General features: G+C 52.0%; 2 protein-coding genes across 3 annotated transcripts; one reads left to right on the top strand and one right to left on the bottom strand.

The window, feature by feature from the left end:
• Positions 1 to 1,800: 1,800 nt before the first annotated feature.
• On the bottom strand, positions 1,801 to 9,676 carry Akr7a2 (aldo-keto reductase family 7 member A2). The gene is made up of 7 exons (XM_021160776.2): positions 9,322 to 9,676; positions 5,283 to 5,470; positions 5,003 to 5,107; positions 3,406 to 3,502; positions 3,179 to 3,278; positions 2,514 to 2,643; positions 1,801 to 2,123 (listed from the first exon to the last, which is right to left on the bottom strand). The coding sequence occupies exons 1-7, from the start codon at positions 9,641 to 9,643 to the stop codon at positions 1,962 to 1,964; spliced, it is 1,104 nt and encodes a 367-aa protein (XP_021016435.1). The 5' UTR covers positions 9,644 to 9,676; the 3' UTR covers positions 1,801 to 1,961.
• On the top strand, positions 9,650 to 26,757 carry Slc66a1 (solute carrier family 66 member 1). 2 transcript variants are annotated; one of them, XR_003836443.2, is made up of 10 exons: positions 9,650 to 9,770; positions 12,698 to 12,821; positions 14,009 to 14,257; positions 17,784 to 17,913; positions 18,483 to 18,570; positions 18,965 to 19,107; positions 19,256 to 19,348; positions 19,944 to 20,129; positions 21,451 to 21,578; positions 26,157 to 26,757. XR_003836443.2 is itself a non-coding variant. In XM_021161479.3 (9 exons), exons 3-9 carry the CDS (start codon positions 14,094 to 14,096, stop codon positions 21,526 to 21,528), a joined length of 882 nt encoding a protein of 293 aa, XP_021017138.1. In that variant the 5' UTR covers positions 9,650 to 9,770; positions 12,698 to 12,821; positions 14,009 to 14,093; the 3' UTR covers positions 21,529 to 26,757. The 2 variants fall into 2 exon arrangements, 1 of the variants encoding a protein (XP_021017138.1); XM_021161479.3 differs by having other exon boundaries at positions 21,451 to 26,757.
• The last annotated feature ends 1,016 nt before the right edge of the window (positions 26,758 to 27,773 follow it).

The following is a 27,773-nucleotide window of genomic DNA, read 5'->3' on the forward strand; positions in this document are numbered from 1 at the left end:
TAGTGGTTCATGTCAGAATGTTTTGAGACTTGACTATGTAGCCCAAGTTAACCTTAAACTCCTGATTCTCCTGCCTCAGCTTCCTGAGTCCGGGGACTATTGTGGCACGCTGACTGGCATGGGCCGCTAGGTTTTAACTGACAGTACCCTGACCTGTCATATTGTTTTGAGTAACTACCACATCAAGAACTAAACTCTCGGATGACTTTCTGTGCGATGAAGTTGGTAATACCAGCCCGGTGGGAGGGGCTTATGCTTTTTAGAGGAGGACACAGGATGATATCTGAGTATAAACAGACCTGTCTACAAGGTTCCTCCTGTGACAGTCCCTTGGAGGAGTGGCTTCATCTGGATTCCCACACTGAGCCTCTTACCCGCTTCCCAGGGACTAAGTGCTGGTTGCTGTCAGGTGCTCAACAGTCACTACCTTGAGCAAATCCCATGCCAGTGCTCAGCTCTCACAGAAGTGGGCAAGTAGCAACTGCCAGTCCTGGGATTGCTCTTCTCTGCCCCTTTGTGCCTCAAGTCTGTACCAGGAATGTGGGGAGGAAAATGGAGACACTCTTGCTTGCTCTGGCTAGCTTTCAGTAGCCATGACAATGTGCCAGAGACAAACAGCTGAAGAACACAAGGGTTAATTTGGCTCATGGTTTCAGCCTCTGCTTTGGGCTGGTAGTGTATCTGAGCATATGGTGCGGACACATCCCCAATGACCCACCTCCCTAAGCAGGCCCGCCTCTCAAAAGCAGCAAAAACTGGGACGAAGGCCCAGAGTCAAAGCTGGGGAACCAAGGGGTGACAAGATCAGAGGCTTCCATTAAGACTAAAGCCACTTTGGAAATTACAAGTTTTTTTTTTAAAAAGTCCACAAGAGGGCTGGAGAGATGGCTCAGTGGGTAAGAGCACCCGACTGCTCTTCCGAAGGTCCAGAGTTCTAATCCCAGCAACCACATGGTGGCTCACAACCATCCGTAACGAGATCTGGCGCCCTCTTCTGGAGTGTCTGAAGACAGCTACAGTGTACTTACATGTAATAAATAAATAAATTTAAAAAAAAAAAAAAAAAAAGTCCACAAGAAACAGGAGCGGCTGTGGTTCCAGCTATTTGGTGGTCAAACAAGAGAACGCCTTGAATCCAGAAACTTTAGGTCAGTCTGGTCAATATACAGAAAATAAAAATAAAAGAAAGATAAAAAAAAGGAAAAGCTTTAGTCTGGGTCAGATTACCCAGCATGCATGTGTGCAACCCTGGGTTTGAGTCTCAGTGCTTAAACCGGGCACAAGTCTGTCCCTGTACCCGGGACCCTGGGGACCAGAAGCTCAAAGCCATCCTCACCTACACAGCGAGTCTGAGGCCAGCTACCTGACAACCCTCTTTCAAAGCAAAGGAACAGAACCAAGTCTACAGAATCCTGATCCTCACTGACAACTCTCATGGCGACTTTAATTGTTCCATTTCTTCAAAGCACGTGCCTTCTAAATTTACGTTTGTTTCTGAGAGGTCTCATTACGTATCCCTGGCTGGCCTGAAACTCACTACATAGATCAGTGTTGACCTCACACGTGGTGTTATCCACCTGAGGGCTGGAATTAGCAGGTGTGCGTACCCACACCCACCTCATTCTGTCACGAGTAGAAAAGTGAGGGTGAGGCTGCATCAGGACATGATGAGGAGATGGAGGCAGTGTGAGACCCTCCCTATCTGTGCTCTCTGAAGTCTAACTCCTGGTTTCACCCTTTCTCATGGTCCCCAGGCAGGGTGGAGGGAGCAGGTGTTGGGCAGCAGAGGAGAGTCTGAGGTTCAGTCCTGGCTGCACCCAGCCTGCTTTATTCAGACGGGAAACAGGTGGAGACCAGCCGAAAAGCACACACTAGGTCAGCACTGGGCAAGGAGTGGCCAGGGTGTGACTCCTCCTCCATGGGATGGCAGAAGAGCCCCTGGGATCTTGAGCCACGACAGTCTATCTGAAGTAGTTGGGACACTCGTGGGCGACCATGTTCCAGGCTTGGTCAAAGGCTTCCACGACAGCCGGCTCCAGGGGCCCTTCCTCAGTGGCGGCCAAGTTCTGCTCCAGCTGCTCCAGACTGGACATGCCCAGGATGACTGCGTCCCCTCGGGTGCCCTGCAAGGGGAGACAGCCAGATCTCAGCACCCTCTGCTAGTTGGTGGCTCCTGTCACACGCCCCTCCTTGCCGATCCCCTGGTAAGATCTGGGATCTTTGTGTATTTCTGTCCTGGACACCCAGGAAGAACTGAAGGTGCCTTTACCAGCTGAAAATATGTGACTCTGTTCTCATCTCTTGTTATGGGAGGTCTTCCCTTAGGAGATGTAAGTTAAAGCCTCCTGTCTATAGGACACTCCTCTCATGCCTGTCCAGCAAGCACCGTGCACCGCTCCCGAATCAGATCACCTCCTCCCTAGCCCTGGAGGAGGCGTCCTTTCTAGAAATCACTGCCAGGCAAGTCTGGGTCTCCCAAAGGGGCAGTAGCGGAGCTCAGGGGCCTGGGCTACCTGGAGCTGCGAGTGGTGGTACATCCAGCGCAGGGCGGCCGAGGTCATGCGGGGGGCATTGGTGCCATAGGTGGTCTGCAGGGCCTTTTCTACCAGGGCGATGGCCTCAAAGTGGTGTTCCTTCCAGAAGCTGAGGGAGTGGGGAGAGGCACGGGCTGAGAATCTTCAGTCAGACCGGGAGCTGAAGCTGAAGAGCCGACCACGGCACCATTCCCACCCCATTCTGTAGCGTGGAAGGAGCTGTACCCCTCTGGAAGAGCTGCTTTTCCTTACAGTACCAGAAGCTCCTGGGCTGCTCACTGCTAGCTAGATGTGCAAACTCCTGCCTACTGCTTACCTGGCGCAATGGAGAAGCTACTGTAGAGCCAGACTTGGCCCCAGTACCCAAAAGCCTTCACCCAAGGTCCTTTCTTTCCCTCTTGGCAGGCTACTTCTCAGAGTAGCAAAAACTTCCAGGACCACAAGGTCTGTGGGGGAAGTGGGGCTTCCTCATTTCGTTATGTAGGAAGAAGGAAATGAGAACCCCCAGGATTCGCTATTTTTATAGGAATCAAGGAACAGAAAAGGAAGGCATAGTGGTGGTTTCTACCCCTAGAAGCAGAGGTAAGAATGGCACGTAAGGGGCTCCCCGCCCTACCCATCCCGACGCAGAGAGCCCCAGTCACCGGTTCCTGTAGGTCTCAGCCCAGTTATTCCCAAAGAAGCGGCCCACGGGTTGTTTCCCATCCTTGTCTTCATATTTATATTTGCCAGTCAGCAGGCCCCCTGTGGGAAGGCTGCAGTCAGACCCCGGCCCAGTCCCTTCTCAGACAGATTGCCAGGGCAGCGATCTGTAGGGTCAGGCCGGGCATGCCCTCCCACCCACAGGGCCTGTCCCCACGGCAGCCCATACCAGCCAAAGGGTTGTAGGCGTAGAACCTCAGTCCGAAGTGTCTGAGGCAGGGGAGGAGCTCGGTCTCCACCTGCCGGGTGGTGGCATTGTACATGCCCTGCAGGGAAGGAGAGGGGCCTGTTGCAAAGGATGGATGTGTCAGGGAAGGGATCCAGCCTTCCTCTTTTTCTGTTTAAAAATATTTGTTTCTGTAAGTACAGCGTCACTCTCTTCAGACGCACCAGAAGAGGGCATCAGATCCCATTCCAGATGGGTGTGAGCCACCATGTGGTTGCTGGGATTTGAACTCAGGACCTCTGGAAGAGCAGCCAGTGCTCTTAACCACTGAGCCATCTCTCCAGCCTGGTCCTCCACTTTTTAAATTGTATTTATATTTGTGTGTCTGTAGGTACGTGCTGTGCATGTGTATGGGTGCAGAGGCCAGAGGAGGATGCAGAACGGCCTATTCTCTTGCTTTCTGCCTTATTCCCTTGAGACAGGGTCTCTCACTGAATCTGGAGCTGGGTGATCCCCGTCTCTTGCCTTCCACAGAACTGGGTACTAGGTGCACAGTCACACCTGGCTCTGTGTGTAAATTCGGAGGTGAGAATTCAGGTCCTCGTGGCTGTACAGCATGCATATTTTACCTATTAAGTCTGGTGGGTTTTTGTTGTTGTTGTTTTGAAACAGTCTTGCTCTGTAGCCCATATTTGCCTTTAACTTAGTGAGCCTCCTGCCTCAGCCTTCTAAGTGCTGGATCACAGGTGTGTGACACAGGCCTGGCTTTGCAGTCTTCTATTTTGAAATCTCTATACCGACCCCGTCCCAGGTTCAGTTATGCTTAAGATCTCTGGCAGGGAGAGGGTGTCGGGTGCAGGGAGCAGAAGCTGGCCAGGATCATCATCAGTCTACAGCTTTCCCCAGGCCTCCTCTACGGGCTGGATGCTGAATTCACAACTATTTAAAAGTTTAACAAGTTCTCTGCTTCCAAGAGGTGGAATCACAAAATCCAAACTACAGACAGCAGGCTGAAGTGTCACTCAGTGACAGCCCCTGCTGGCATAGTTAGGTCTCAGGTTCAACTACCACACCCTCAAAATAAACCACAGTAACGAAAGCCCACAGGGAACTGCGGTGAAGGCGCACTCTAAGGCAGATGTGCTCAGTGCATGAAGGTAGCGGGATTCTAGTGGAATCACTGAGCCTAGGGTCAACAGTGGGAAGCTGTTTTTCAGTGTATCTAGGGTAGTCATCAGAACAAAGAGCTGCTTTCTACGAGTCCCTTGACCAGGAAGAAATCACCGTAGAAAGCAGTGATTGGTTTCTGTTATCTGTAGAGTTGTTTTTCTAGGTTGAAGCTGAGCACTTGTTTCAGGGTGTGAGAAGCATGCTCTAGGCTGAAGTGCAGGATGGGAACAGGGCGTGTGCTCAAGCAGGAAGCACACAGGTGCGCCTGCCAGGCTGGCGAGAGCCGAGGCGGTGAGAGCCGAGGCTGTGCCTGCTTTGAAGAGGGGAGGCCTGCTATGAGGGTAGAAGGAAGGGATCCAAAGCACAGGAAAACTCAGGAACAATTGAACCCCGAGGCCTGGGTGGCCCTAGCACATCAAGTTCCCCTCACCTGGTACACAGTTGGCAGGATCCAGCCGTTGCTCTTGCAGAGGGTACAGATCTCAGCCACTTCCCAGGAGGCATAGTTAGACAGACCAAGCTCCACAAACTTGCCCTGCAGGGGAGAGGACTCATTACAACTTAGCTCAGCCCATGGAACCAGAAAGAGAAGACTGCGCTGGTGAGGAACTTGGGAATGGAGTCTGTGCCCAGAGAGCCTCACTGTCCTGGCAGACTCAGGGCGGGAAGCTAAGTGATCTTCTCTCTGCGCTCAGGGCCCCCTCCCTCACCTCCTGATGCAGCTGGTGGCAGGCACGAAGTGTCTCCTCCACAGGAGTGCTGTGGTCGGGAGCGTGTAAGTAGAAGAGATCCACCCGGGGACACTGCAGCCGCTTCAGAGACGTCTCTAACTGGGACCGGACGCTGTCAGGCTTCAGTGACTTTCCTTCCCAGGGGTTGGCCTTGGTGGCGATTTTCACTTGGAGCAAGATTATAAAGATTACGATGTATTAGAAGGCCGGGCATGGTCGCACACAACCTTAATCCTAGCACTCGGGAGGCAGAGCCAGGCAGATCTCTGAGTTCCAGGCCAGCCTGGTCTATGTGGTGAGTTCTAAGACAGCCAGGGCTACACAGAGAAACCAACCCTGTCTCAGAAACAATCACACACAAAAGAGAAAAAAAGGATTTGTAAGAATTATTCACTGGACATGCAAAAGTGACTGTTCCTGGCTAGATTACTTAGCTCCCATTTCCTAATTTGTATGATGAAGTGACAAGAATGGAACTGTCCCCATAGAGGAGGCACAGGGGCTACATTTCTTTCTTTTTTTTTTAAATTCCAGGTAGAGGGCTGGAGATGGCCCAGGGGTTAAAAGTACTGGCTTCTTTGCCAGAGGTCCTGAGTTAATTTCCCAGCAACCACATGGTGGCTCACAACCATCTGCAGTGGAATCCGATGCCCTCTTCCACCGACATACATGCAGATAGAGAGCACACACATACATAAAATACATATATAAAGGAATCTTAAAATTCTAGGGAGTTTTTAAATCTGTCTCATTTTTTCATGCTATCTGTGAACTGAGGGATTCTTAAAAATAATTTTTAATTAAGAGTACAAACTAGGGGCTGGTGAGATGGCTCAGTGGGTAAGAGCACCCGACTGCTCTTCCGAAGGTCCAGAGTTCAAATCCCAGCAACCACATGGTGGCTCACAACCATCCGTAAAGAGATCTGGCACCCTCTTCTGGAGTGTCTGAAGACAGCTACAGTGTACTTGCATATAATAAATAAATAAATCTTTAAAAAAAAAAAAAAAAAGAGTACAAACTAGCTGGGCGTGGTGGCGCACGCCTTTAATCCCAGCACTCGGGAGGCAGAGGCAGGCGGATTTCTGAGTTCGAGGCCAGCCTGGTATACAAAGTGAGCTCCAGGACAGCCAGAGCTATAAAGAGAAACCCTGTCTCGAAAAACCAAAAAAAAAAAAAAGAGTACAAACTAGGGGCAGTAGAGTTGGCTCGGCAGCTAAGAGCACTTGTTCCTGCAGAGGGCCTAGCCTGGGTTCCCAGCACCCACATGGCAGTTTAGAATCATCCATCACTTTAGCTCCCTCTTTGGGTACAAGGCACACTCATGGTACACACCCACACATGCAGGGAAAACACTTGTCTACATATAATTTAAAAAAAAAAATCTTTAAAAGTTTTAACTTTTTTTTTTTTTTAAAGAGAAAGTACCTAAATAGACATTAAAAGAAGACATGTTGGCTGGTAAGTTGTCTCAGTAGGTAGATAAAGGTGCTTGCCATACAGAGTGTATATTGCAGGGTGGGCAATATGGGACTTGAGACATGATTGTGCAGACTGAAACGTCCTTTTAGACCTTGGACTTGATGTTCCTAGGTATTGTCAGGATGCTGTGGGCCCATTAATTGGCTCCTTCTTACCACAGAATGTACATAGGGGCTGGAGAGATGGTTCAGCAGTTCAGAGCACTGACTTCTCTTCCAGAGGTCCTGAGTTCAATTCCCAGCAACTACATGGTGGCTCACAATCATCTATAATGAGATCTGGCGCCATCTTCTGGCATGTGGGTGTACTCGCAGAAGAGCACTCATACATTAATTAAGAAATAAACAAAAAAACAAACAAACAAACAAAAAAACAAAAAAATGCCGGGCGTGGTGGCGCACGCCTTTAATCCCAGCACTCGGGAGGCAGAGGCAGGAGGATTTCTGAGTTCGAGGCCAGCCTGGTCTACAGAGTGAGTTCCAGGACAGCCAAGGCTACACAGAGAAACCCTGTCTCGAAAAAACCAAAAAAAAAAAAAAAAAAAACAAAGAAATAAAGACTGGAGATGGAACTCAAAGGGCCAGGCCTGAAAGTATGGAGATCCTTAAAGACTAAGAATTTAGGCAAGAGGGGCTGGGGAGATGGCTCAGTGGTTTTGAGAACTTACTGTTCCCACGAAGTATTCGGAGGTTCTCAGAACCACACATATGGGTTTACAATCATGTATAACTACAGTTGCAGGGTATCCAGCACCCTCTTCTAGCCTCTGTGGGCACACACATACATGCATGTAAAATAAATCTAAAAAAAAAAGTTAGGGAAGAGACGCGGGGGCCTGAATGTGTTCCTTGAAAGCCATCGATCTTAACCAAAATCCCTTTCAGACCCTCAGAAGCCTGTAATTCAAGCCTACTGTAGCTGCTCCTCAGTGCTCTGCACTGCTTCTTCCCAGATAGGGAACCAACTACCTGGACTGATGGACGACGGAAGGATGGATGGATTCTGGCAAGAACAAGGGGAGCCCTCTGATACCACAGGATAAAGGCCAGAAGACCACAGCATCTCCTTACTACCACACCCGCCCCGCCCCCCCCCCCAGGCATTCTTTTTTTTTTTTTTTTTTTTTAAATTTATTTATTTATTTATTATATGTAAGTACACTGTAGCTGTCTTCAGACACTCCAGAAGAGAGAGTCAGATTTCATTACAGATGGTTGTGAGCCACCATGTGGTTGCTGGGATTTGAACTCTGGACCTTCCAAAGAGCAGTCAGGTGCTCTTACCCACTGAGCCATCTCACCAGCCCCCCCCCAGGCATTCTTTCTGTAACCTTTTGCCTGAGGACTTTGGCCCATTGAGTCTTCAGACCCAAAGAAAGAAGCAGAAATGGGCTAAAGAAGTGGGGGGGGGGGAGCATGTGGGGGAGGGGGAGAAAATCGAAATGTTCATTATCAGTAATGTATGTCATCCAGGCGAACTCTACAGCATTCGGCTTGAGAGATCCACTCACTCAAGTGAGCTTTACCCCATGTGAGTCTACGGAGCCCACTGCCCAGGAACCGGGAGGAAGAACCTCAGGACAGGTAAAAGTGAGGCCTCTTTACGTATCAGGCACCCTCCTGAGACTCCAATAGCTTCAAGCAAATGAAGGGCGGCTCCCCTCCCCTTCCACCGCGGGACACGCGCCACTGACCACCCGGCCTCACACACGAACTTTGCATCTCTCAAACTCCATCTTCCAATAGCTAGGGCTGCAAGCCCCCGGTGCACCCTACTTACACTGTAGGGCCCATCCCCAGTTCTCTAAGGGCTCTGCCTACTGCTCTCCCCACAAGCTACTCTTTCCTGTACTCCTCAGCAATCGCGGCTTCAGTCTTCCTCGTTGGACCTTTACCTTACCGTGGAGAAATCACTTCTCCCACGGTAGCCTACAGAGCTACAGAGTTTGCCATTCTAAGACCTGGCACAGAGAGTGGGCACAAAGGCCGAAATGCCCTCTCCCGACGCCACCTTTCCGCCCCTGCCCCCAGATGGGCCCTAGGCATGGTTGCCCCAGGTCTCCTTGAGACCCATAGGTAGTCAACTGCACGGGACAAAGTCTAGTCCGGACAAAAGACCGGAATGATAAGCGTTCTCCTGGAGCACAGTGGTAGTGAGGGCAAGAGAGGAAGGAACGAACAAAAAGCCTGATGGGGATGGGGGCGTGTCGGGACGGCTAAGGACAACGGTTGGCTGGGAGGCAGGGATTGCGGTAGGAAGCAAAGGGCCCAGAGTAGGCTAAACATTAGCGTAGGAAGCTTCCTCGCACCCGCCTCGGTAGCTGCAACTAGAAGTTTCTAAGGAGAGGCGGGACAAAGTTCAGTTCACTAGTTCAGGACTCCAGTTGCCTTGGGAGCTTGGGGTAGACCCAGCTGTGGATCCGGAGCTTCCGAAGCTCCTGGATGTAGATCCTGGCTGGTGCACGCCGGGTGCGGGCGGGCACCGGCTCAGCCCTACTCGGTGCGGGGGGGCGGGGGAGGCCGGGTGCAGCGGTTACCTGTGCAGTCGCCGCTGCCCAGCCCGAGCCCCAGGCCGCCCAGGATGTTCTCGGACTGGCCGTCGCAATACATGAAGGCCGTGTCCAGCTCGCTGTGGCCGCGCTCCAGGAAGGCGCGTACCGTCGCGGCGCTAGCGCTCGCATCCATGCGGCGCCCCATCTCCATGGTGCCCAGCACCGTAGCGGGCCGGAGAGGGGCGCCAGAGGCGGCACGGGGTGGCGGAGGCCGGGACATGGCGAGAGGACGCGCGACCGAAGTCCCGGAGCGCTGCGCGGATCGAACAGCTGCGCGGCCCACTGCTCTGGACGCTGCACGCAGCATGGAGACTGCGCCTGCGCACTCGAAGCTTCAGACTCCGCCCCACGGCGGGGGGCGGGGCGTCGCGGAGGTCAGCTGACCCCGGCGGGCTCCGATCCTGAAGCTGACACTGGCTGTGGATCTTGAACTGGTGAGGATGCAGGGGGCTGGCGGCTGTCCCGGGCTGGGGGGTCGGGACTCCAGGCGCGCCCAGCTAAGTCTTTTCTACACCCTCCTCCAGCTCTGCACGGTCCCCGGCGCTGGTCCCCTCCTGGGGAGCGGGATCGTGGGTCTCTGCCCAACCTGGCCAGGGATCCAGGACGGCCCCACTTCTTACCTGTAGGTCCTTGCCTTCCGGCCTCTCTGCTTCTCTGGACTGGGCGGCCTTGTTTTCCCTGCTCTGGGCGGGGGCCTCGCGGCGCTTGCCCCAGCTGCTGCCCTGTCATTATCCCTCCGAACCCGCAGAGTCACCGGAAGGAGTTAGAGCCTTGGTTTGGAGGCCAGGAATGGGTAGGATCTCGGAGCCATTGCGCTCCCCTGACACATTCTCCGTAGCTCTGTAGGTAGGGAACCCAGAATGTCCCATTCCTCGCCAAGCTCACCGCAGGATTCCACAGAGGGCTGGTTAGAAATGTGAGGTAAAGGCAGGCGGATATCTGAGTTCGAGGCCATCCTGGTCTACAGAGCTAATTTCAAGGCAGCCAGGGGCTACACAGAGAAACCCTGTCTCAAACTGCACCCATTTCCACCTGCCCAAAAAAGAAAGAAAGAAGTGTGTAGTTTCAGGTTCACTTCGTGTGTACTCCGTGCTACAATGTGGTCCAGGGGGCTACAGCAAGAACAGACTATTACTGTTGACTGTGCCAGATAGGCTTTGGTGGGAAGCACCTTCCTGGCTTTGCTTGGAGTTGGGGAGGAGCTAGGTGTGGCAGGAGATACTGTCTCCTGGCTAGCCTTTAAGGACAGGAACCGTGAGAGCCAATCCCCTAGTGGGGGATGTAGCTCAGCGGTAGAGCACTTGACTAGCATGGGATAGGGAGGTTTGGCCTGGGTTTTTATCGTAGTCTGCAGGCAGTTTAGGAGGTAAGTAAGTACCTTTTAGGATTTCCTTCATTGTATACATCAGAATGCTGAAACTCCAACACTTGCCCAGAGCGACATCTCAGCCCTGGGCCTGCTCAACTTACAAGTTTCCTTGCATACCCTTCCCGCTCCAGCCTCCCCTCTTTTTTCCTTGTTCTGTTTTTAAATTTTTTTAATTTTTATTATATGTAAGTACACTGTAGCTGTCTTCAGACACTCCAGAAGAGGGAGTCAGATCTCATTACGGATGGTTGTGAGCCACCATGTGGTTGCTGGGATTTGAACTTCGGACCTTCGGAAGAGCAGTCAGGTGCTCTTACCCACTGAGCCATCTCACCAGCCCTCTTTCCTTTTTTTTTTTTTTTTTTTCATTTCATGCTTCCATCCCTCTCCCTCTCCTTTACATTTTCCGAGCCTTTGTTGTACAGCTGGTGCATCCAGACCCATGAGACTGGGAAGGATACAGACAGGGGAGAGGGGAGAGAGACTTGCTTAAAGAACACTGGTTAACAGGGACAGTGTTGCCTCTTCTCCAGGATTGTGTTCCAGGGGACTGGAGGAGGTGGCGGCAAGGCCTCTCGGATAAGGCAAGTTAGAAATGGGTCAGGGTATCTCTACTAGGCATTTGTGATAGAGAAGGATTCCCTAGAGGAAGAGAGAGGCTGTGCAGGTGCCTGGGACTCTGAGGACCTGTGCCAGGAGATGAGGTTAGGAGGGTCATTCTTGGGGTCCTTAGGACCTTGCCTCTGTGATTTTGAACTTGATCCAGTATCAAAATGGAACCTGCATCTGCTTTGGTGGGGAGCACCTGCCTGGCTTTCCTTGGAGTTGTAGGGGAAATGGGCGTTGTAGGAGATTGTCTCCCTGACCAGCCTTTCTGGACATGCACCAGGAGAGTCAGAATCCTTCATGCTAGTGGGGGATACAGCTCAGCATTAGAACATGTAACTAGCATCTATGAGGTCCTAGGCCCAAGCTTTGGTATCAGGAGTCTTTGCAGAGACTGGGAGAGCTGCATGAACCCAGGGTCCCCATTCATCTGGTTCCCCTGGTGTGGAGAGGCTCCACAGTGGTCAAGGTACTGGGGTCTCATGCTTAAGCCATCACTCTCACTGGGTCAGATGGGAGGCTCATAGCTTTATGTTTGGCTCAGAAGGATGTTAATTAGCCCCAGTTCATAGACAGGGTCAGCCAGGCTGACTCGCTTGCCCGAAGCCACTCAACCCTACCTGTAAAATGGGGACAGTGTTCCCTACCCAGCCTGGGTATTAGATGTTATGAGGAATGACAGTGTATGCATGTGTGATGAATTGGACCACTCCAGATCTACCGGAGGAGGTGTTGGGAGGCCAATAGGATGTGTGTGGCTGATAAACAAACTTCTTAGGGTGCAGATCTTACCTAGACTGTATGAATTGGGGTGCCAGGTAATTGCTTCCCAAAGTGGCTGTGCAGATGTCATCCACACCAGCCACTAAGACCAGGGAAGAACCGTCCAGCTATCCTATGTCCCACCCTAGAGCTGCCACAATGAGCTGAGCAGGCAGTGAGCAGAGGCGCCCTTACCCCAGCTCAAGGAGCTGGTCACATGAGGGCTGAGAGTCTGGGCTTCCTGACTTGCTTCTTCTCCCTGCCCTGCTCACTGCAAGCTCAGCAGTCCTGGGGCCAGCCAGAGCTCTGTGAGGAGTCCAGGCCTCCCTGGCGTAAGTGGGAACTAAGGTATGGACGGGAGTGAGTCCGTCTGGATGAGGAAACACCCTCTTAGCTCAGTGACAAAAGGGGAAGCCTGGGCCATGGCAGCCTCCGTGAAGCCTCTCCCATGGGGTTTGCCTCTCTTGCTTTCTGACTGGGTGGCCCTGGCAATGACTTCCCTGTTGTGGTCTCAGGTTCCTCCAGAATATGTCTGAGACGCAGGTGGAGGACACAATGTGCGATTACTGGCCAGGTCTGGAGAAGCTGGCTCCAGCTAAGCCTTGCTCTCCCTACTCTCTCTAGGTTGTCACGCACACAGAGTGACCACGTAGGAATCTCTGTGCAGGTGGCAAGGAACTGAGAGGGCGTCTTTCTTCCTGCTCCTTCAACCAGCCATACTCTGGCTTGGGCTGTGGCTTCCTTGTAGGTAAGTATTCTGTATGCCTTCCAAGCTTTGGAAGGAACATGGGCTCCAGCATCCTATCCAGGTACTGGGCAACCCTAGGAACTGCCACCACCTTTTTGGTTTTTTTTTTTTTTTGAGACAGGGTTTCTCTGTGTAGCCCTGTCTGTCCTGGAACTCACTCTGTAGACCAGGCTGGCCTCGAACTCAGAAATCCACCTGCCTCTGCCTCCCGAGTGCTGGGATTAAAGGCATGCGCCACCACGCCTGGCTCACCTTTTTGTTTTTAACTAATTTTTTTTGGGGGGGGTGTTTATTTTTAAAGATTTATTTATTATATATAATAAGCACACTGTAGCTATCTTCAGACACACCAGAAGAGGGCATCAGATCTCATTACAGATGGTTGTGAGCCACCATGTGGTTGCTGGGATTTGAACTCAGGACCTCCAGAAGAGCAGTCAGTGCTCTTAACCACTGAGCTACCTCTCCAGCCTAGGAACTGCCTTCTTACCCTACATGAAAGATGCATGTGTTAGCCTTCCCTCCAGTGAGTCCTTGCCTCAGACTGTGTCAGAGTAGAGTCATGAAAAGGAGTGACAGCCAGGCCCGATGGTGCAGACCTGCAATCCCAGCACTCAGATGTCTGACACATGAGACTCGAAGGTTTAAAGGCCAGCTTGGACAATTTGTGAGATTGTGTCTTGAGATAAAAAGTTTAAAAGCGCCGGGCATGGTGGTGCATGCCTTTAATCTCAGCGCTTGGGAGGCAGAGGCAGGTGGATTTCTGAGTTCGAGGCCAGCCTGGTCTACAGAGTGAGTTCCAAGACAGCCAGGGCTACACAGAGAAACCCTGTCTCAAAAAAACAAAACAAAACAAAAAAAAAGTTTAAAAGCCAGGGATACAGGACAGTTGTTGACCTCCTGTGCAGCACACAAAGAGATCTAGATCTGACCTCCCACCCCCACCCCAAAAGAAAACCAACCAAATATACCTAAATGTTTACAAGTTGCATCAAAAGATGCTGTTGGCGTATAGGCTCACCCACTCCACATATGAACTCATTTAACTGGCACAGTAGCTATATGAAGTAGGGCCTCTCATTCATTATCCCCACTGTGCAGAGGACAGGACCAGTAACTGCTGGTCACAGGACTGTGAATGGGGCTAGACCTCCCAAGGCTGAAGAGCTCTTTTTCCCTTTGTGTAGGACAAACCTTTGCCAGCCTCTTGACCCCTTGGCCGTGTTCATACACCTGTACCTTCTTTCCTGCTGGGACCCTCCCTCTGCAGCCATGGTCTGGAGGACACTGGGCGCCAGCAACTTTTCCACCTGTCCCAATGGCTCTGTCCAGTGGATCTGGGATGTGTTTGGTGAATGTGCCCAGGATGGCTGGGATGAGGCCAGCGTGGGCCTGGGCTTGGTCTCCATTCTCTGTTTCGCTGCGTCTACCTTCCCGTGAGTATGTGGCTGTGTGGTTGGAGTGGGGTGAAGAGTGGAACGGGGAAGGGGCGTGGCTTCGGGGGTTGGTGGTCCTTCATGTCCTGCACTGGGTTTGGATAGTCTAGGGTTTGGCTGGCCGGCCATTGGCCTGTCTAGATCCCAGGCCAGATATATTCCCTGTCTGATCATATTCATTGATGCCCAGCTTGCTGTGAAGGAGGGAGGGAGGCTGCCTGGAGTCTAACGCAGGCCAGACCTCATCCTGAATGATGTGGTGTGACCTTTTCTATCATATATTGAGCACTGCGTGTAAATGCTGCGGCATTTAACCTCGTTTAGTCCTTATAACAGCCGAGTGAAATAGGCAGCAAACCTTTCCCTGTCTCACAGACGAGATGCAGGTTAGGTCATGTGCTCAGCTGGCAAGAGATGGGTGTGGAGCATGGGCGGGCTGGGAATGTCGGTTACGGCTGTGTCCTTAAAGTAAAGAAAGGCAGGCTGGTGGTGAAGATGGCATTGGTGGCTGCAGGGTCCAGAGTGTCCACACTCAGTTCTGCCACCTCCTGGCTATGGCCTTGCTTGCTCTGGGTCTCAGATGTCATTTATGTAGTATGTGTACAAGCTGGAAAGCTGGCCTGGTGCTAGTGTCTGCTTCTGTGAAGCGTGAGAGAGAGAGCACCTAGTGGCTCAGCAGAGGCACGAAGGGCTGCAGGCAGAAAGCTGGCCAGGACCTGCAGGTGTGTGAGAGAAGGAACAGCTACTGTCATGCCTGGCTGGGCACTGTGGGAGGGTGAGGTGGGCGGAAGTAACCTCAGGAGTTCACCAAGGGTCCTAAGCATCTTAGGCTGGTGTCAGTGTTTAATTTTTAAAAGTTGTTCTTGGGCTGGGCATGCTGGTCCCAGCATTTGGGAGACAGAGGCAGGTAGATCTCTGAGTTCAAGGCCAGCCTGCTCTATAAATCAAGTTCTAAGACAGTCAGGGCTACACAAACAAACCCTGTCTCCAAAACTGAAAATCTTTTTTTTTTTTTTAAAACATTCTTTTTTTTTTTTAAAGATTTATTTATTTATCATATGTAAGTACACTGTAGCTGTCTTCAGACATTCCAGAAGAGGACGTCAGATCTCATTACAGATGGTTGTGAGCCACCATGTGGTTGCTGGGATTTGAACTCAGGACCTTTGGAAGAGCAGTCAGTGCTCTTACCCGCTGAGCCATCTCGCCAGCCCCCAAAACTGAAAATCTTAACAGCAACTACAAAAATTGTTCTCTGGCCGGGGAAATTTCCTGCTTAGCAGAGGACCTAGGATTGGTTGCCAGCACCCACATAGTTACTGCCTGGAACTCCAGTTTCAGGAGATCTGACACCAGTCTCTCTCTTCTGGCCTCTGCACCAGTCACACACGCAGTGCACATATATACAAGCAGGCGAAACACATATAAACTAAAAATAAATCTTAAAAAAAAGTTTGCTTGTTCGCTGGGGGAGAACACTCAGTGTAAAGTGCTTGCTACCCATGTGTGTGGGTCTTAGTTTAATCCTCCGGACCCATATTAAGATGGATACAGTAATGTATGTCTGTAATCCCAGTGTGGACCTGGCACATGCAGCTGTCAACCAAGGTAGAAGGTAGAGGTTGCTCTCGACCTGCATGTGAGTTCTGTGGTTCTTGTAAACCAACTTCCTCCCTACCTCAGTCCTCACTCCTTACAGCTCCTGGGAGGCTGAGGCAGGAGAATCATGAGTCAAGGCCAACCTGGGCTATCTAAGGAGACCTTGTAATTCAGACCTCCTGACCCTTCCGGCCCCTACCTCCCAGTTGCTGGAACCACACATATAGCCACCATCCCCTCACTGTCTTTTTTGATTTCCTGTTTTGTTTTTTTTAAAGATTTATTTATTTATTATATGTAACTACACTGTAGCTGTCATCAGACACACCGGAGGAGGGCATCTGACCTCATTATGGGTGGTTATGGGTCACCATGTGGTTGCTGGGATTTGAACTCTGGAAGAGGAGTCAGTGCATTTAACTGCTGAACCATCTCTCCAGCCCTGATTTCATTTTTTTTTTTTTCGTTCTTCTTTTGTTTTTGTTTTTCGAGACAGGGTTTCTCTGTGTAGCCCTGGCTGTCCTGGAACTCACTCTGTAGACCAGGCTGGCCTCAAACTCAGAAATCCACCTGCCTCTGCCTCCTGAGTGCTGGGATTAAAGGTGTGTGCCACTGCATATTGTTTTCTATGTGTGCGTGTTTAGCCCGCATACATGTCTGTGCATCATATGTGCAAGGTGCCTGTGGAGGTGAGAGGAGGGGAGCAGATCTCTTTATATATATGAATGCTGTGTGTTTATGTCTATGCATGTATGTATGTGTGTGCAATGCCTGGTTTAGGCAATGCCAGGTATTGAACCCTCTAGGCTTCATGTGTGCTAGGCAGGCCCTCTGTCAGCTGTGCTACTTCTCAACCTTTTCTGAATTTTTATTTTTAGCATCTGTTTATTTGAATGTATACAGATGGTTAGAATAAAAAGCTGAGGCCAGGCTTAGTTGGCACTTGCCACCCAAGCCTGACATTCTAAGGTGGGTTCTGGAAAACACATACAGGAGGTGGCAAAGGACTGACTCCACCAAGTTGTCCTCTGATTGCTGCACGTGTGCGGTGCCCCATGCGTGACCCCGATAATAAATTACTGCTTTAAAAAGTCGAGGAGCTGGGGATGTGGTAGAACTCTGACCTAGCGCATGGGAAGCTCTGGGTTCCAACCTAGGCCCCGGGGGAAGCAAGACTGGAGTCTGAGGCCTTGTCACAAACCTCTGACCAGGGTGACTCTGAGCAGTGACAGCAACACGGTCATCTGTCTCCAGTGTGCAGTGGCCTAAAAGATTTGACCTTCCTTGTGTTGGGACTTAAGGAGTCATTGCCTGAGACCCCAGGCTCTTACAAGCAGCAGTGGCAGCGGCTTTCTTTACATTTGGCTTCATACAACCAGGCCTCAGCATGGAGGGCCTCAGGGGAACAGTCTGGGGACTGAAAGCCTGGGAAACAGAAGTACAGGCATCTAGCCACCCTTCTCCGCTGTGTCCCGAGAGTGACCAGGCTCTCTATGTCTTACTATCAGTGACTCCTGAAAACAGGTCCTGGCCGGTCCTCAGACCCACCTCAGCTGCCACCGCCCCTGCTTTGAGCTCCTACCCAGCCAGATTTTTAAAAAGAAGCCAAGGCCTATGCTTCAGGAACCTATACACACCCTCTGTCCCTTCTGGGAGACCCCAGGGGGCAGTGGGGAGAATCTAAGGCAGAGGATCTGTCTGGAAAGAGACTTGGCTGCTGTGCCCCTGGGCTAGTAGGGGTCCAGTAGAATTCCTTCACAGATCAGAAACCGTCCGAGGTTAGTCCTGCCTGTGAGATTCTGGGCTCCATCCTGTGGTTGAACACCTGGGCTCTCCTGCCCACCGCTGCTCCAGTCATCCTCTTAACAAGTCCTGTTGGCCGCCTTAGGCCATCGCCTCTGAGCTTGCGTCCCCTCCTCTTCCACAGCCAGTACATCAAAGCCTGCAAGACAGGCAACATGGACCAGGCCCTATCCCTGTGGTTCCTGCTGGGCTGGATCGGTGGAGATTCCTGCAACCTCATTGGCTCCTTTCTGGCAGACCAGCTACCCCTGCAGGTGTGTGGGGCCCAGGCACAGTAGGGCAGCTTAAAGGACAGATAGGGGTAGCTGTGGGAGGAGTCTGGGGCTTCAAATATGTCAGCCCACACCCCATAACCTACCATCCTGTGTGTAAGACGGTGGGTCAAGGCATCTGTCCGAGTCTCAGATTTCTAATTTCCATGTAAGCATATCACACCCCAAGGGTCTGTGGTTCTGAGGGGTTGTGGGCCCAGATACTTTTTCTGAGTTTAGGGCCCTCAAAGTAGCAAGTAGGGTTTTCCTTGGGGAGCACAGACATTATTCTGGGGCCAGCAGAACTGGGGTCAGTCAGGAAGGCCGTGGCTACTCCGTCTCAGTGGCTCTAGCCACGGATGCTGTGTTGACTGTCCAGGCTGGACCTGGGTCCATTCTTGATGGACCCTTTGTCCACCTGACTCCCTGTTTACGCAGGTAGGAACAGGAAACCTTCCGTTCAGTTGGAGAGACCAGAGCTGGTCACCACTTGGGGTGCAGTGGAGGGGTGCTGGGGCGGTCACGTGATGGCCTGGGACTGCAGCCAGTGCCTGGGTCTGCTTCTCTCTCAGACATACACGGCTGTGTATTATGTCCTGGCCGACCTGATGATGCTGACGCTGTACTTCCATTATAAGTTCAAGAAGCGACCTTCTCCGTGTGAGTCCGGGGGTCACGCTGGGTCGGGCTCAGCTGCCCTTGGGAAGCCTGGGACTTGAGGTGAAGCAGGCTGAGATGGAGACGTGTATACATCAAACCACAGGGAGGAGATTCTGTTCAGAGTCTCTGGTTCAGAGCCAGAAGTGAGGGTGCGTCACAGAGCAGACTCCCCGGCTGAGTGCCGACCCCCCTGCCCTGACTGTCTTTCCTTTGCATCCCTAGGGGAAGGGTACTGTTGTATGCCCATTCTACAGATGAAGGACGAGCTCAGAGAGACTAGGTCACTTGTCCAAGGTCACACAGCTACTGAGAAGCAAGGCTGGGGACTCCCATTCCAAGCTGTCTGCTGTACACCCAGATACCTAATCTTGGCTTCTCTCCTGCCTCAATCCAGTGTCTGCCCCTATCAATTCTGTGCTCTTGTTCATCTTGGGGACGGTGTGTATCACACCACTGTTGAGCGGCACTGATCCTGTGGCTGTCCCCAGGGAAGGCTTCCGGGGGCGGACACTCCTGTCTGTGGAGCCAGGCAATAAGGTAGGAAGGAGATGATGGGTCTGCGGTGGTGGCATGGGGGGGGGGGCACCTCACCTTCCCCTGCATGATCACATAGATGTTACGTTGTGGGGCGACCACCCCTCTAAAACTCCCACCAGATATTGAGTGTCCCCTTCCACCTTCCCAGCCCTTCACGAAGAAGGAGGTCATCGGCTTTGTCATCGGCTCCGCCTCCAGTTTGCTGTACCTGCTCTCCAGGCTGCCTCAGATTCGCACCAATGTGAGCTTTCAGGAGGGGTGGGGTCACATGGAGGAGGGCCGCCAGGTTAAGCAGTGGGATGGGTCAGGAGTTTTGTTCGGATGATCTAGACCACAGCAGCAGATGACATGGGTAAAGTCACCCAGCTAGCTGTGCCTCTTTCCGCCTCTGGGAAATTGGCTCCTTGACACCTTTCGTGGGGACATGCATGAGACTGTGTCCCAGCAGTGCTGGAGGTCAGGTGCGCAGGAGCTGCTAAGCTGAGAAACCAGAGTGGACAGGAAGTGATGAGGACCCCTACTGGAGGCTTGCCCGGCAGGAGTCCGTGGGGGCCACAGCCAGGGCTACCCATGATCCTGGGGGGAGTGCTTGGAGCTGGGATTTGGAACTGACCATGGACAGGGAGTTTTGAGTGCCAAGCCCATAGTGGGTATGGGGCACACAATGAAAAACCAGCTAGGAATATGTGTCATAGAGGACACACACAGGGACTGTGGCTGCATAGATTAGGCTTCGCCTTGGACTTATGATCCTCCTGCCTCAGCCCCCCAAGTACGTGCTGGGGTTGTAGACAAGAGCCCTTTTTGGGGTCTCTCACTCAGCCCCTCCCCCACAGTTCATACGGCAGTCAACCCAAGGCATCTCCTACTCGCTGTTCGCACTGGTGATGCTGGGGAACACGCTGTACGGGCTCAGCGTGCTGCTCAAGAACCCCGAGGTGGGCCAGAGTGAGGGCAGCTACCTGCTGCACCACCTGCCCTGGCTCGTGGGCAGCCTGGGGGTGCTGCTGCTCGACACCATTGTATCCTTCAAAGTGTGTGATGTTGGCACCGTTGTGTGGGCAAGGCGGCCTTTGCTTCAGTGTGCACATCCCTGCTAGCCCACCCCTCTGTCTACATACTCATCCACCTGTCCATTAGCACATTCACCTATTCGTCCATGTGTCCTTCCATCTACAATCCAGCCGGTAACCACCCTTCATTTACCCATCCAACCTCATCCACCCATCTGTCACCCACTTAGTCACCTCTCCATCTATGCACTCACCTAATCATACACACATCCCATTTGTCCACCCATCCTTCATCTATAATCCAACATTTCATCCTACCTCCATTTACCTGTCCATCCCCATCCATCTCCCCACCTGTCTGTCCATCATCCATCCATCCATCATCTGTCCATCCATCCATCCATCCATCCATCCATCCATCTACCTACCCATCCATCCATCCATCTACCTACCCATCCATCTACCTACCCATCCACCCATCTACCCATCTTCCAGTGTATCTGCCCATCCAGCCTCCCACCCACCTGTCCATTCACTTGACTACCCATTCAGCTTCCCATTTATCCATCCATTTATTCACCCACACCCACCCATCCACCCATCTGTGTGTCCATCAGTCCATCCATTATGGGTGGACCCAGCCAGGACCAGTCCCATCAGTGAGCAAGGACAGAGCGTGTACTAGGTTTTGGGGTGGTTACCTAACTTCAGTGGCACCCAGCGCTGTGGAGTGAATCACCACTGGACTCTCCTGATCTGGGGGAAACAGAGGCCCCAGCAGGTCATCGCACCGGGGCTGGGGGAGAAGTTATTCAGGCACAAGGGAACAGAGTCCCAGCACAGCCTGTGCAAAGGCCCCGAGGGACAGAAGAGTGTGTGCACCGTGGGAACGAGAGCTGAGTTGTGGAGACAAGCTTGCGTGGGCTTCGCTCCTCTTCTCTGTTTCCTCCCTGATGACAAGGGTGAACTGCTAGTCAGACCCTCAGGGTTTCAGTCACTGTCCCTGCTGGCATCAGTGTCTGAACACCCTCTCCATGTGACCTGTTAGTGTTGCCAAGTGGTTCAGCTGGACGTTATTTGGCAAGAAGTAAACACGGTCTTTGTGTCAACATTTGGTGAGTCCCCGTGGGACGTGGTGAGAGAGAAAGGCTTAAAGTCTAGAGGACCCACGTGGCCCAGCCTCTGGGTGTCGTAGGGAGGAAGAGGGTCCTATTCCAGGGTCCCTGATGGCAGAGTCAGGGCATCAAGGAGGGCACTCGGCGGTGGGAGAGCAAGGCGACAGGAGCAGGGCTGGCCCAGTGTGGCTGCAGTACCTTAACGCTGTCCTCAGATCTCCATCCAGTTCCTGGTGTACAGAAGCCATGAGGCTGCTGCTGCCTCAGAGCGAGAGCCCCTCCTCCCCAGCTGATCATCGTCCTGGATGATGGGAACCTCAGCTGCCAAACCAGGAAGGATAAGGTGTGGACAGTGATACTGCCGCCACTGGACTGGGCCTAGGAGGCTGCCTGGAACTCTGGGCCTGGCTGCCTAGAACTCCTCCATGCCTGACCTTCAGACAGATCTGGAGTTGGCTCGTGCTGCGCAGGGGCATACCTCTCAGGTGTATGACAGCTGCCCGAGGAGCCTCTAGGGCACCCATAGCTGAGACCCCAGAAGACGGTATGGCCACCTCCCATCTACCTACCTCAATCTGACTGTACTCTTGGCTACATCATAGTCAGGGAGCCCAGGGTTGTCCCTCTGACTGGATACAACCTAGTAAATGGTACCTTCCAGCTGGGCCTGTTTCTGCTGCTCCTTCCCGTGGTGCTTAGGGTCCAGGCAGGGTCCCAGGGCAAGTCCAGCCAGATAGGTGGACCATGTGCAGCCTCCATGGCCTTTGGCATCCTGACTTGTATCTCTCTGCCCTCTTGTACACAGACCTTGCCCTGCTGTGACATGGCCCAGTGGGCTTTTTGTTCCTGGGGCCCTGGAAGAAGCAGATAACTAAGGGCAGGATTTGGTTGAGCATCACCAGGGGCTTGGCATGACCACACGACCACCCTCTGTGTCCTTGCCAAGGCTGCATAGGTAGGGTGAGGCGGTTAGCCCAAAGGGAGATGTGTAGTCAAGTGTCTCGTAGCAAGTCAGGGACAGTCGCCTTTGAAATAGAGCAGAGGGGCAGACTGGTGCCTTCCTGAAGAAGGTGGAGACCAGAAGCACAGATGGAGGACAAAGCCAACAGGAGACAGGGCCAGAGGTGATGAGGACAGAGAAGAGGGGAGAAAGGTTGCTCCCCGCTGTCTTTGTTACAACACCTTTTGGGGACAGAGGACCAGCCCCCTTCCCCTGCTGGCCTCAGCTTACTCATAGATTATTGTAGCTGCAGAAAGTTAGATGCAGGCCAGGGGCTACCTGCCAGAGACAAACAGGGCAGCCACCTCTGAGCGCTGTTTTAGCGTCTTTGCTCACAGCTAAAGAGAAGGTCCTGGCAGAGACCCAGGCGAGGCATGTGGTGCTCCTGGTCCCTACTCCCAGCCCACTGCTGGCCTCAGGTGATCTTTCAGCTCCATGCCATCCTGGGACTTGGCGCTATGCTAGTTTCCTAGGGCCAGATGGCACCTTTTCCAAATCCTAAAGATCTGGGGCCTCAGTTAGGCACGTGACCCCAGGCGCAGGCCTGAACTGAGGCTGCACAGGCAGGAGAAAATGAGATGGCAGCCCTGCCCGAGAAGCTGTCTGGGTCTGCCAGGAGGGGTGACACCCCTTCGTGGGGGACTTGGCTTTGACAGAGGGGGTACAGTCTCGGAAGATTACATTTCTCCAAACTTTGATTTCTCCTGTCTTCTGGAGGCTTGCTCCAGTGCTCCAAGTAGGGGTCAGAGAAGGGGGCTTCCACAACCTGGTGGCCTGGTTATTATATCTGTTAGGTGAGGGGTTCACAGACTTCAGCATCTCAAGTCTGTTTCCGCTCCCGGGAGCCTTGGGACTTAGGCCAGCTCCCTCTGTTTCCCTCTCCCACAACACCGGAAACAGCGTTACCGACCTCTGACCCTCCGTGTTGCCCGCATGAGTTGCACTTTTGTTTTTATGCCCCAGGATCTGGCACATGGGTGAAGAAATGGTGACTACATTATTGTCCCCATCCAAGGGGATGTAGCCATCTTGTACCTCCCCAGGGGGACAGCCAGCTTGACTAACACAACCCTGCTGTCATGATGGCCCCACTGCTGCTGAGAGTGAGAAACTCCACAGTTGGCTTCCACGTCTTCTCCCTGGCCCACACTTCTTGCTTCTTGCAGGTCATGGAGTGGTGGGGTGCCCATCCTGATGTGGCCTGCCTTACAACAACAGGCTCCTTGGGTCCCTCCTCAGCCTCGTGTGTGGACTTTCTGGTTCCAATCAGGCTCAGCCACAGAAATGGAAATTCTCATATCAGGAGAGTCCCCCATGCCAGGAGAGTCCCTCTCGTCACTCTTAGGGAGGAAGGGGGAGGGGGCTGGACCATGTGCCTGCAAGTGGTTATATTGAGACAGGGCCTTCTGTAGCTCAGACCCGCCTAAAACCCACAATCCTCCTGCCTCTGCTTCTGAGTACAGGGACTACACACAGGTATATGTCATCATGCCTGGCGTCTATAAGATGCCCTAGAGGAAAGCCCTCTCCTGGGCCTGGACCTCTACAGTATTCACAGGGCTTTGCCTCCTCTTAAGTCAAGGGGCAGGGGAAGCTGGAGGCAGGAGAACTGGGCCTAGCCAGCAAAGGATTCTCTACTTATTTATCAGACCTGGGGATCCTCTCCCTCTCCCTCTCCCTCTCCCCCTCCCCTCCCCTCTCTTTCGCTCCCCCTCCCCCTCCCTCTCCTTCTCTCCCCCTCTCCCTTCCCCTCCCCCTTCCTCTCTCTCTCTCCCTCTCCCCCTCCCCTCTTCTCCTCCCCTCTCCCCATCCTCCTCACCCTCTCTCTTTCCCTAACTAGGACAGTATGGCCTCCAGGTCTCCTCTTCTCCAGGAAGGGGAGCAGTTCCCAATCACCCTCCTCTGTCCCTTTTGTCTGACTCGCGGCTTCCCAGGCAAGTAAGGAGGTGTGAGCTCTAACAGGAAGGCTTGAAGCTGCTACCTCATGGCTGGGACTGCTTTCCCCACAGGTTCCCAGGGCTCAGGTGGGAAGGTCCCCGCCTGCCTCCCAGCCCTGCCCAATAGCTCTAAGGACACAGCTATCCCCAATTCCACATCCGAGTCAGACAACTGGGCAAAGAGCATCTGACTGTACACCACATGGTCCCCAGGATATAGTAGATGCTCAACAGAGTACCCGAGACACTGTCTGTAGGAGGCTCTGGCAGAGGTGGAGACTGTCATGCCACTAGCAAGCACACGACGACTTTACAGGGTGGTTTGTGAATCAGAGCTTGATTCGCTATTTGGAAAGGTGTCTTGTTACCTGTACAGCTTTAATATTTGAAAGCAGTGTTAGAGGTAGTGAGAATATGATTATGTCTTGCAACATTCCTGTGCATGTCCAATCCAGAGTATGCAAAGGCCAGCTGTGTAGAAGGAGCTGTGCAGAAAGACAACATTTGCTGGACAGCCAGGAGGGAAACATCTGCAGGGATAATACTTAGCCCACAGCACATCTGTCCAGCCCATTTTCCAAATTGGAAAGTTTCTCAATAGAGGCAGAGGTAATGACAGGAGAGCGTATCTACCAAGAGTAGGCTTGGGGTGCAGCTCAGTTAGGATGGGACTCACTTGGTGTGTGTGAGGTCTTGGGTTTAACCCCCCAGGATGGCAAAAATGGTGTGGTGGTGCGTGCTGGAAATCCCAGCACTCAGGAGGCAGAGGCAAGAAGATGAGTTCAAAGCCACCATCCTTAAGTATATTGTGAGGCTAGCCTAGGCTACATGAGTTTCTGTCTTAAAAATAACAAAATAATAATAAAAAAAAACCCAACAAAATCCTAGAAATAGTAAGTTGAAATAAGGCACAAAAACATCAATGTAAATAAATCTCAGAGTTCTGTGGATATAAGATATTTGTATTCTGCATTTTATGGTTTATAAAAATAATTATTGAAAACCATGCTCCATCAGGGCTGGAGATATGTTTTGGTACTTAAGAACATCCTTTTTTTTTTTTTTTTTTTTTCTTTCGAGAGAGGGTTTCCTCTGTATAGCTCTGGCTGTCCTGGGACTCACTTTGTAGACCAGGCTGGCCTTGAATTCAGAAATCTGCCTGCCTCTGCCTCCTGAGTGCTGGGATTAAAGGCATGTGCCACCATGGCCGGCTTTTTTTTTTTTTTTAAGAGATTTATTTATTATATGTAAGTGCACTGTAGCTGTCTTTCAGATGCCAGAAGAGGGTGTCAGATCTCATTACAGATGGTTGTAAACCACCATGTGGTTGCTGGGATTTGAACTCAGGTCCTTCAGAAGAGCAGTCACTGCTCTTAACCGCTGAGCCATCTCTCCAGCCCATGAACATCCTACTATTCTTTTTTTTTTTTTTTTTTTGTTTTTCGAGACAGGGTTTCTCTGTGTAGCCCTGGCTGTCCTGGCACTCACTTTGTAGACCAGGCTGGCCTCGAACTCAGAAATCCGCCTGCTTCTGCCTCCCGAGTGCTGGGATTAAAGGCGTGCGCCACCATGCCCGGCTCATCCTACTATTCTTGCAGAGGACCAGAGTTCAATTCCCAGCACCCACATCAGCTTACACCTGCAACTCCAGCTCGAAGTGATCTGATGACTGCCCTCCCCCAATAAGTAAGAAATAAAATAGAAAAATGGAAAAGAAAACCATGGTCGTGGCACAGGCTGATCTCAGCACTGGGAGGCTGAGGCAGGAAGAACACACTGAAGGAGAGCTTGGGCTATAAGGCAAGTGAAAGGTCAGCCTGGGCAATGTAGCAGACCCTTTCTCAAAGGTTAAAAATAAAATAATAAAATAAAATAAAAAAAGAGCACAGTAAGGAGACACAGAACTTATTTATAGAGCAAGGGAAAAAATAGCACTAACTAGTTTTTTTTTTTTTTTTTCTGGGCAACTATCTGTGTACCTCAGGCTGACCTTGAAGCCTGTAGGTAGCCACGGACGATCCCGTCTCCATCTCCCAGGTGCTGGAATCCCAGGCTCACACCACCATCCTGGGCTCTGCAATCTATCTTGGCATATCTTGATTACAGAGAACTCTACCCTTTAAGCAGCAGGCTCAGACAATCGTTTGTGAGTTTGCTCTCTAGTGACTTAAGCATGTTATATTGCACGCAGACAGACCCAGGTCCCAAAGAGAGGCAACCCATATGGCAAAGCTTGTCCCTCAGTAGAATGATGCATCTTTCCTAACTCACAAGTAGCCCTACACAGGTGTCCCAGCCAGAGCTAAACAGCTTGCCTGGTGTAATGGCACAGGCTCTTAATCCCAGCACTCAGAGGCAGGCTGATCTCTATGAGTTCAAGGCCAGCCTGGTCTTCATGGTGAGTTCCAGGCCAGCCAGGGCTACATAGTGAAGCCCTGTCTTGAACAAACAAGCCTAAGCAACTGTACAGTGACATTAAGTGCCAGCCTGCATAGACCCTGTGACAGGAGTAGTCTGTTCATTGTTTCCTACTGTTCTCTGCTGTCTTGCCTGATGCTGATCTAATAAACTCTCTCCTGACCTTTTGTCTTGGTGAATTCTTTCAGTGTGCCCATCACCAGTCTGTCACTGCCGTTCCTAGTATGTCAGGGAGGAGGCACTACCACATACGTATGGCATCAAGGCTATGGAGTGGTGTGAAGAAAAGATTGTCCTGGGCATCAAAAGCCCGAGTCTATTCCACCCTCTGCTGAGGGTGTGTGTGTGTGTGTGTGTGTATGTGTGTGTGTATGTGTTACAGGGCCTGCCTTGAAGTCCTTGGTCACTGGGCTATTGAATGAGGAAATCTTGAGTCAGGAAGTCTAGGGAGGGCTTCAGAGGTTGGAGCCATTATGTATAAGAGCTGAAGACAAAGGTACAGGTAGAGCTTAGACCAAGACAGATTCCTGACCCAGGGCTTCTGCCACAGATTTCTTACCCAGGCTCCTTCCTGTTCTCTGAACAGACTCCAGGTAGTAGCTAGAGAGCCTGTGGGACATGCTACCAGCTGACAAGGCCCAGCTCATGAACAAAAATAGCTATTCAACCCTTACCCTAGCTTGCTCTTTTCGGGCGGGGGGTGTGTGTGTGCTTTTTCCCCCTTTAGATAAGTTTTCACTATGTAGCTCTGGTTGGCTTGAAACTTGCAATGTAAGGTTGTGAGCCACCATGTGGTTGCTGGGAATTGAATTCAGGACCTCTGGAAGAGCAGCAGTCAGTACGCTTAACTCTGAGCCATCTCTCCAGCACAACCTTGAACTTTTAAATCAACATGCAAGAATGTCTCCCCTTCATGTTTGTCTGGCAACCCCGTGCATGTCCAGGGACCAGAGGCATTGGACCCCTTGGAACAAGAGACCTCTGAGCCACCCATTGTGTAGGAGCTGGGAGTCAAGCCTGGGTCCTTCAGGAGAGCAGCCAGTGCTTTTAACCACTGACCTGTCTCTTCAGTCTTGGGATTTCCCCAGAGCTGTCTGCAGCCTGAGAAAGCAGTCTACCCTCTCCCAAGGGTCTTTTCATCTTAAGAATGCCCCAGGGGCTCTGCTAGCCGCCATGGCTCTCC

This window comes from Mus caroli, unplaced genomic scaffold (genome assembly GCF_978045245.1).
Source record: "Mus caroli unplaced genomic scaffold, Mus_caroli_1 scaffold_6, whole genome shotgun sequence".
Lineage (NCBI taxonomy): Eukaryota > Metazoa > Chordata > Mammalia > Rodentia > Muridae > Mus > Mus caroli.

Bases quoted from the DNA above. Each gene is read 5' to 3' on its own strand.
- Akr7a2 (XM_021160776.2), bottom strand. From the start codon at position 9,643: ATGCTGCGTGCAGCGTCCAGAGCAGTGGGCCGCGCAGCTGTTCGATCC. The intron at 5,471-9,321 runs GTAACCGCTGCA...TCTTGCTCCAAG, and splicing joins GGGCAGCGGCGACTGCACAG to TGAAAATCGCCACCAAGGCC. The intron at 3,279-3,405 runs GTATGGGCTGCC...GCCTTCCCACAG, and splicing joins CGCCTACAACCCTTTGGCTG to GGGGCCTGCTGACTGGCAAA.
- Slc66a1 (XM_021161479.3), top strand. From the start codon at position 14,094: ATGGTCTGGAGGACACTGGGCGCCAGCAACTTTTCCACCTGTCCCAAT. The intron at 17,914-18,482 runs GTGTGTGGGGCC...CTTCTCTCTCAG, and splicing joins CAGACCAGCTACCCCTGCAG to ACATACACGGCTGTGTATTA. The intron at 20,130-21,450 runs GTATCCTTCAAA...CGCTGTCCTCAG, and splicing joins TGCTGCTGCTCGACACCATT to ATCTCCATCCAGTTCCTGGT.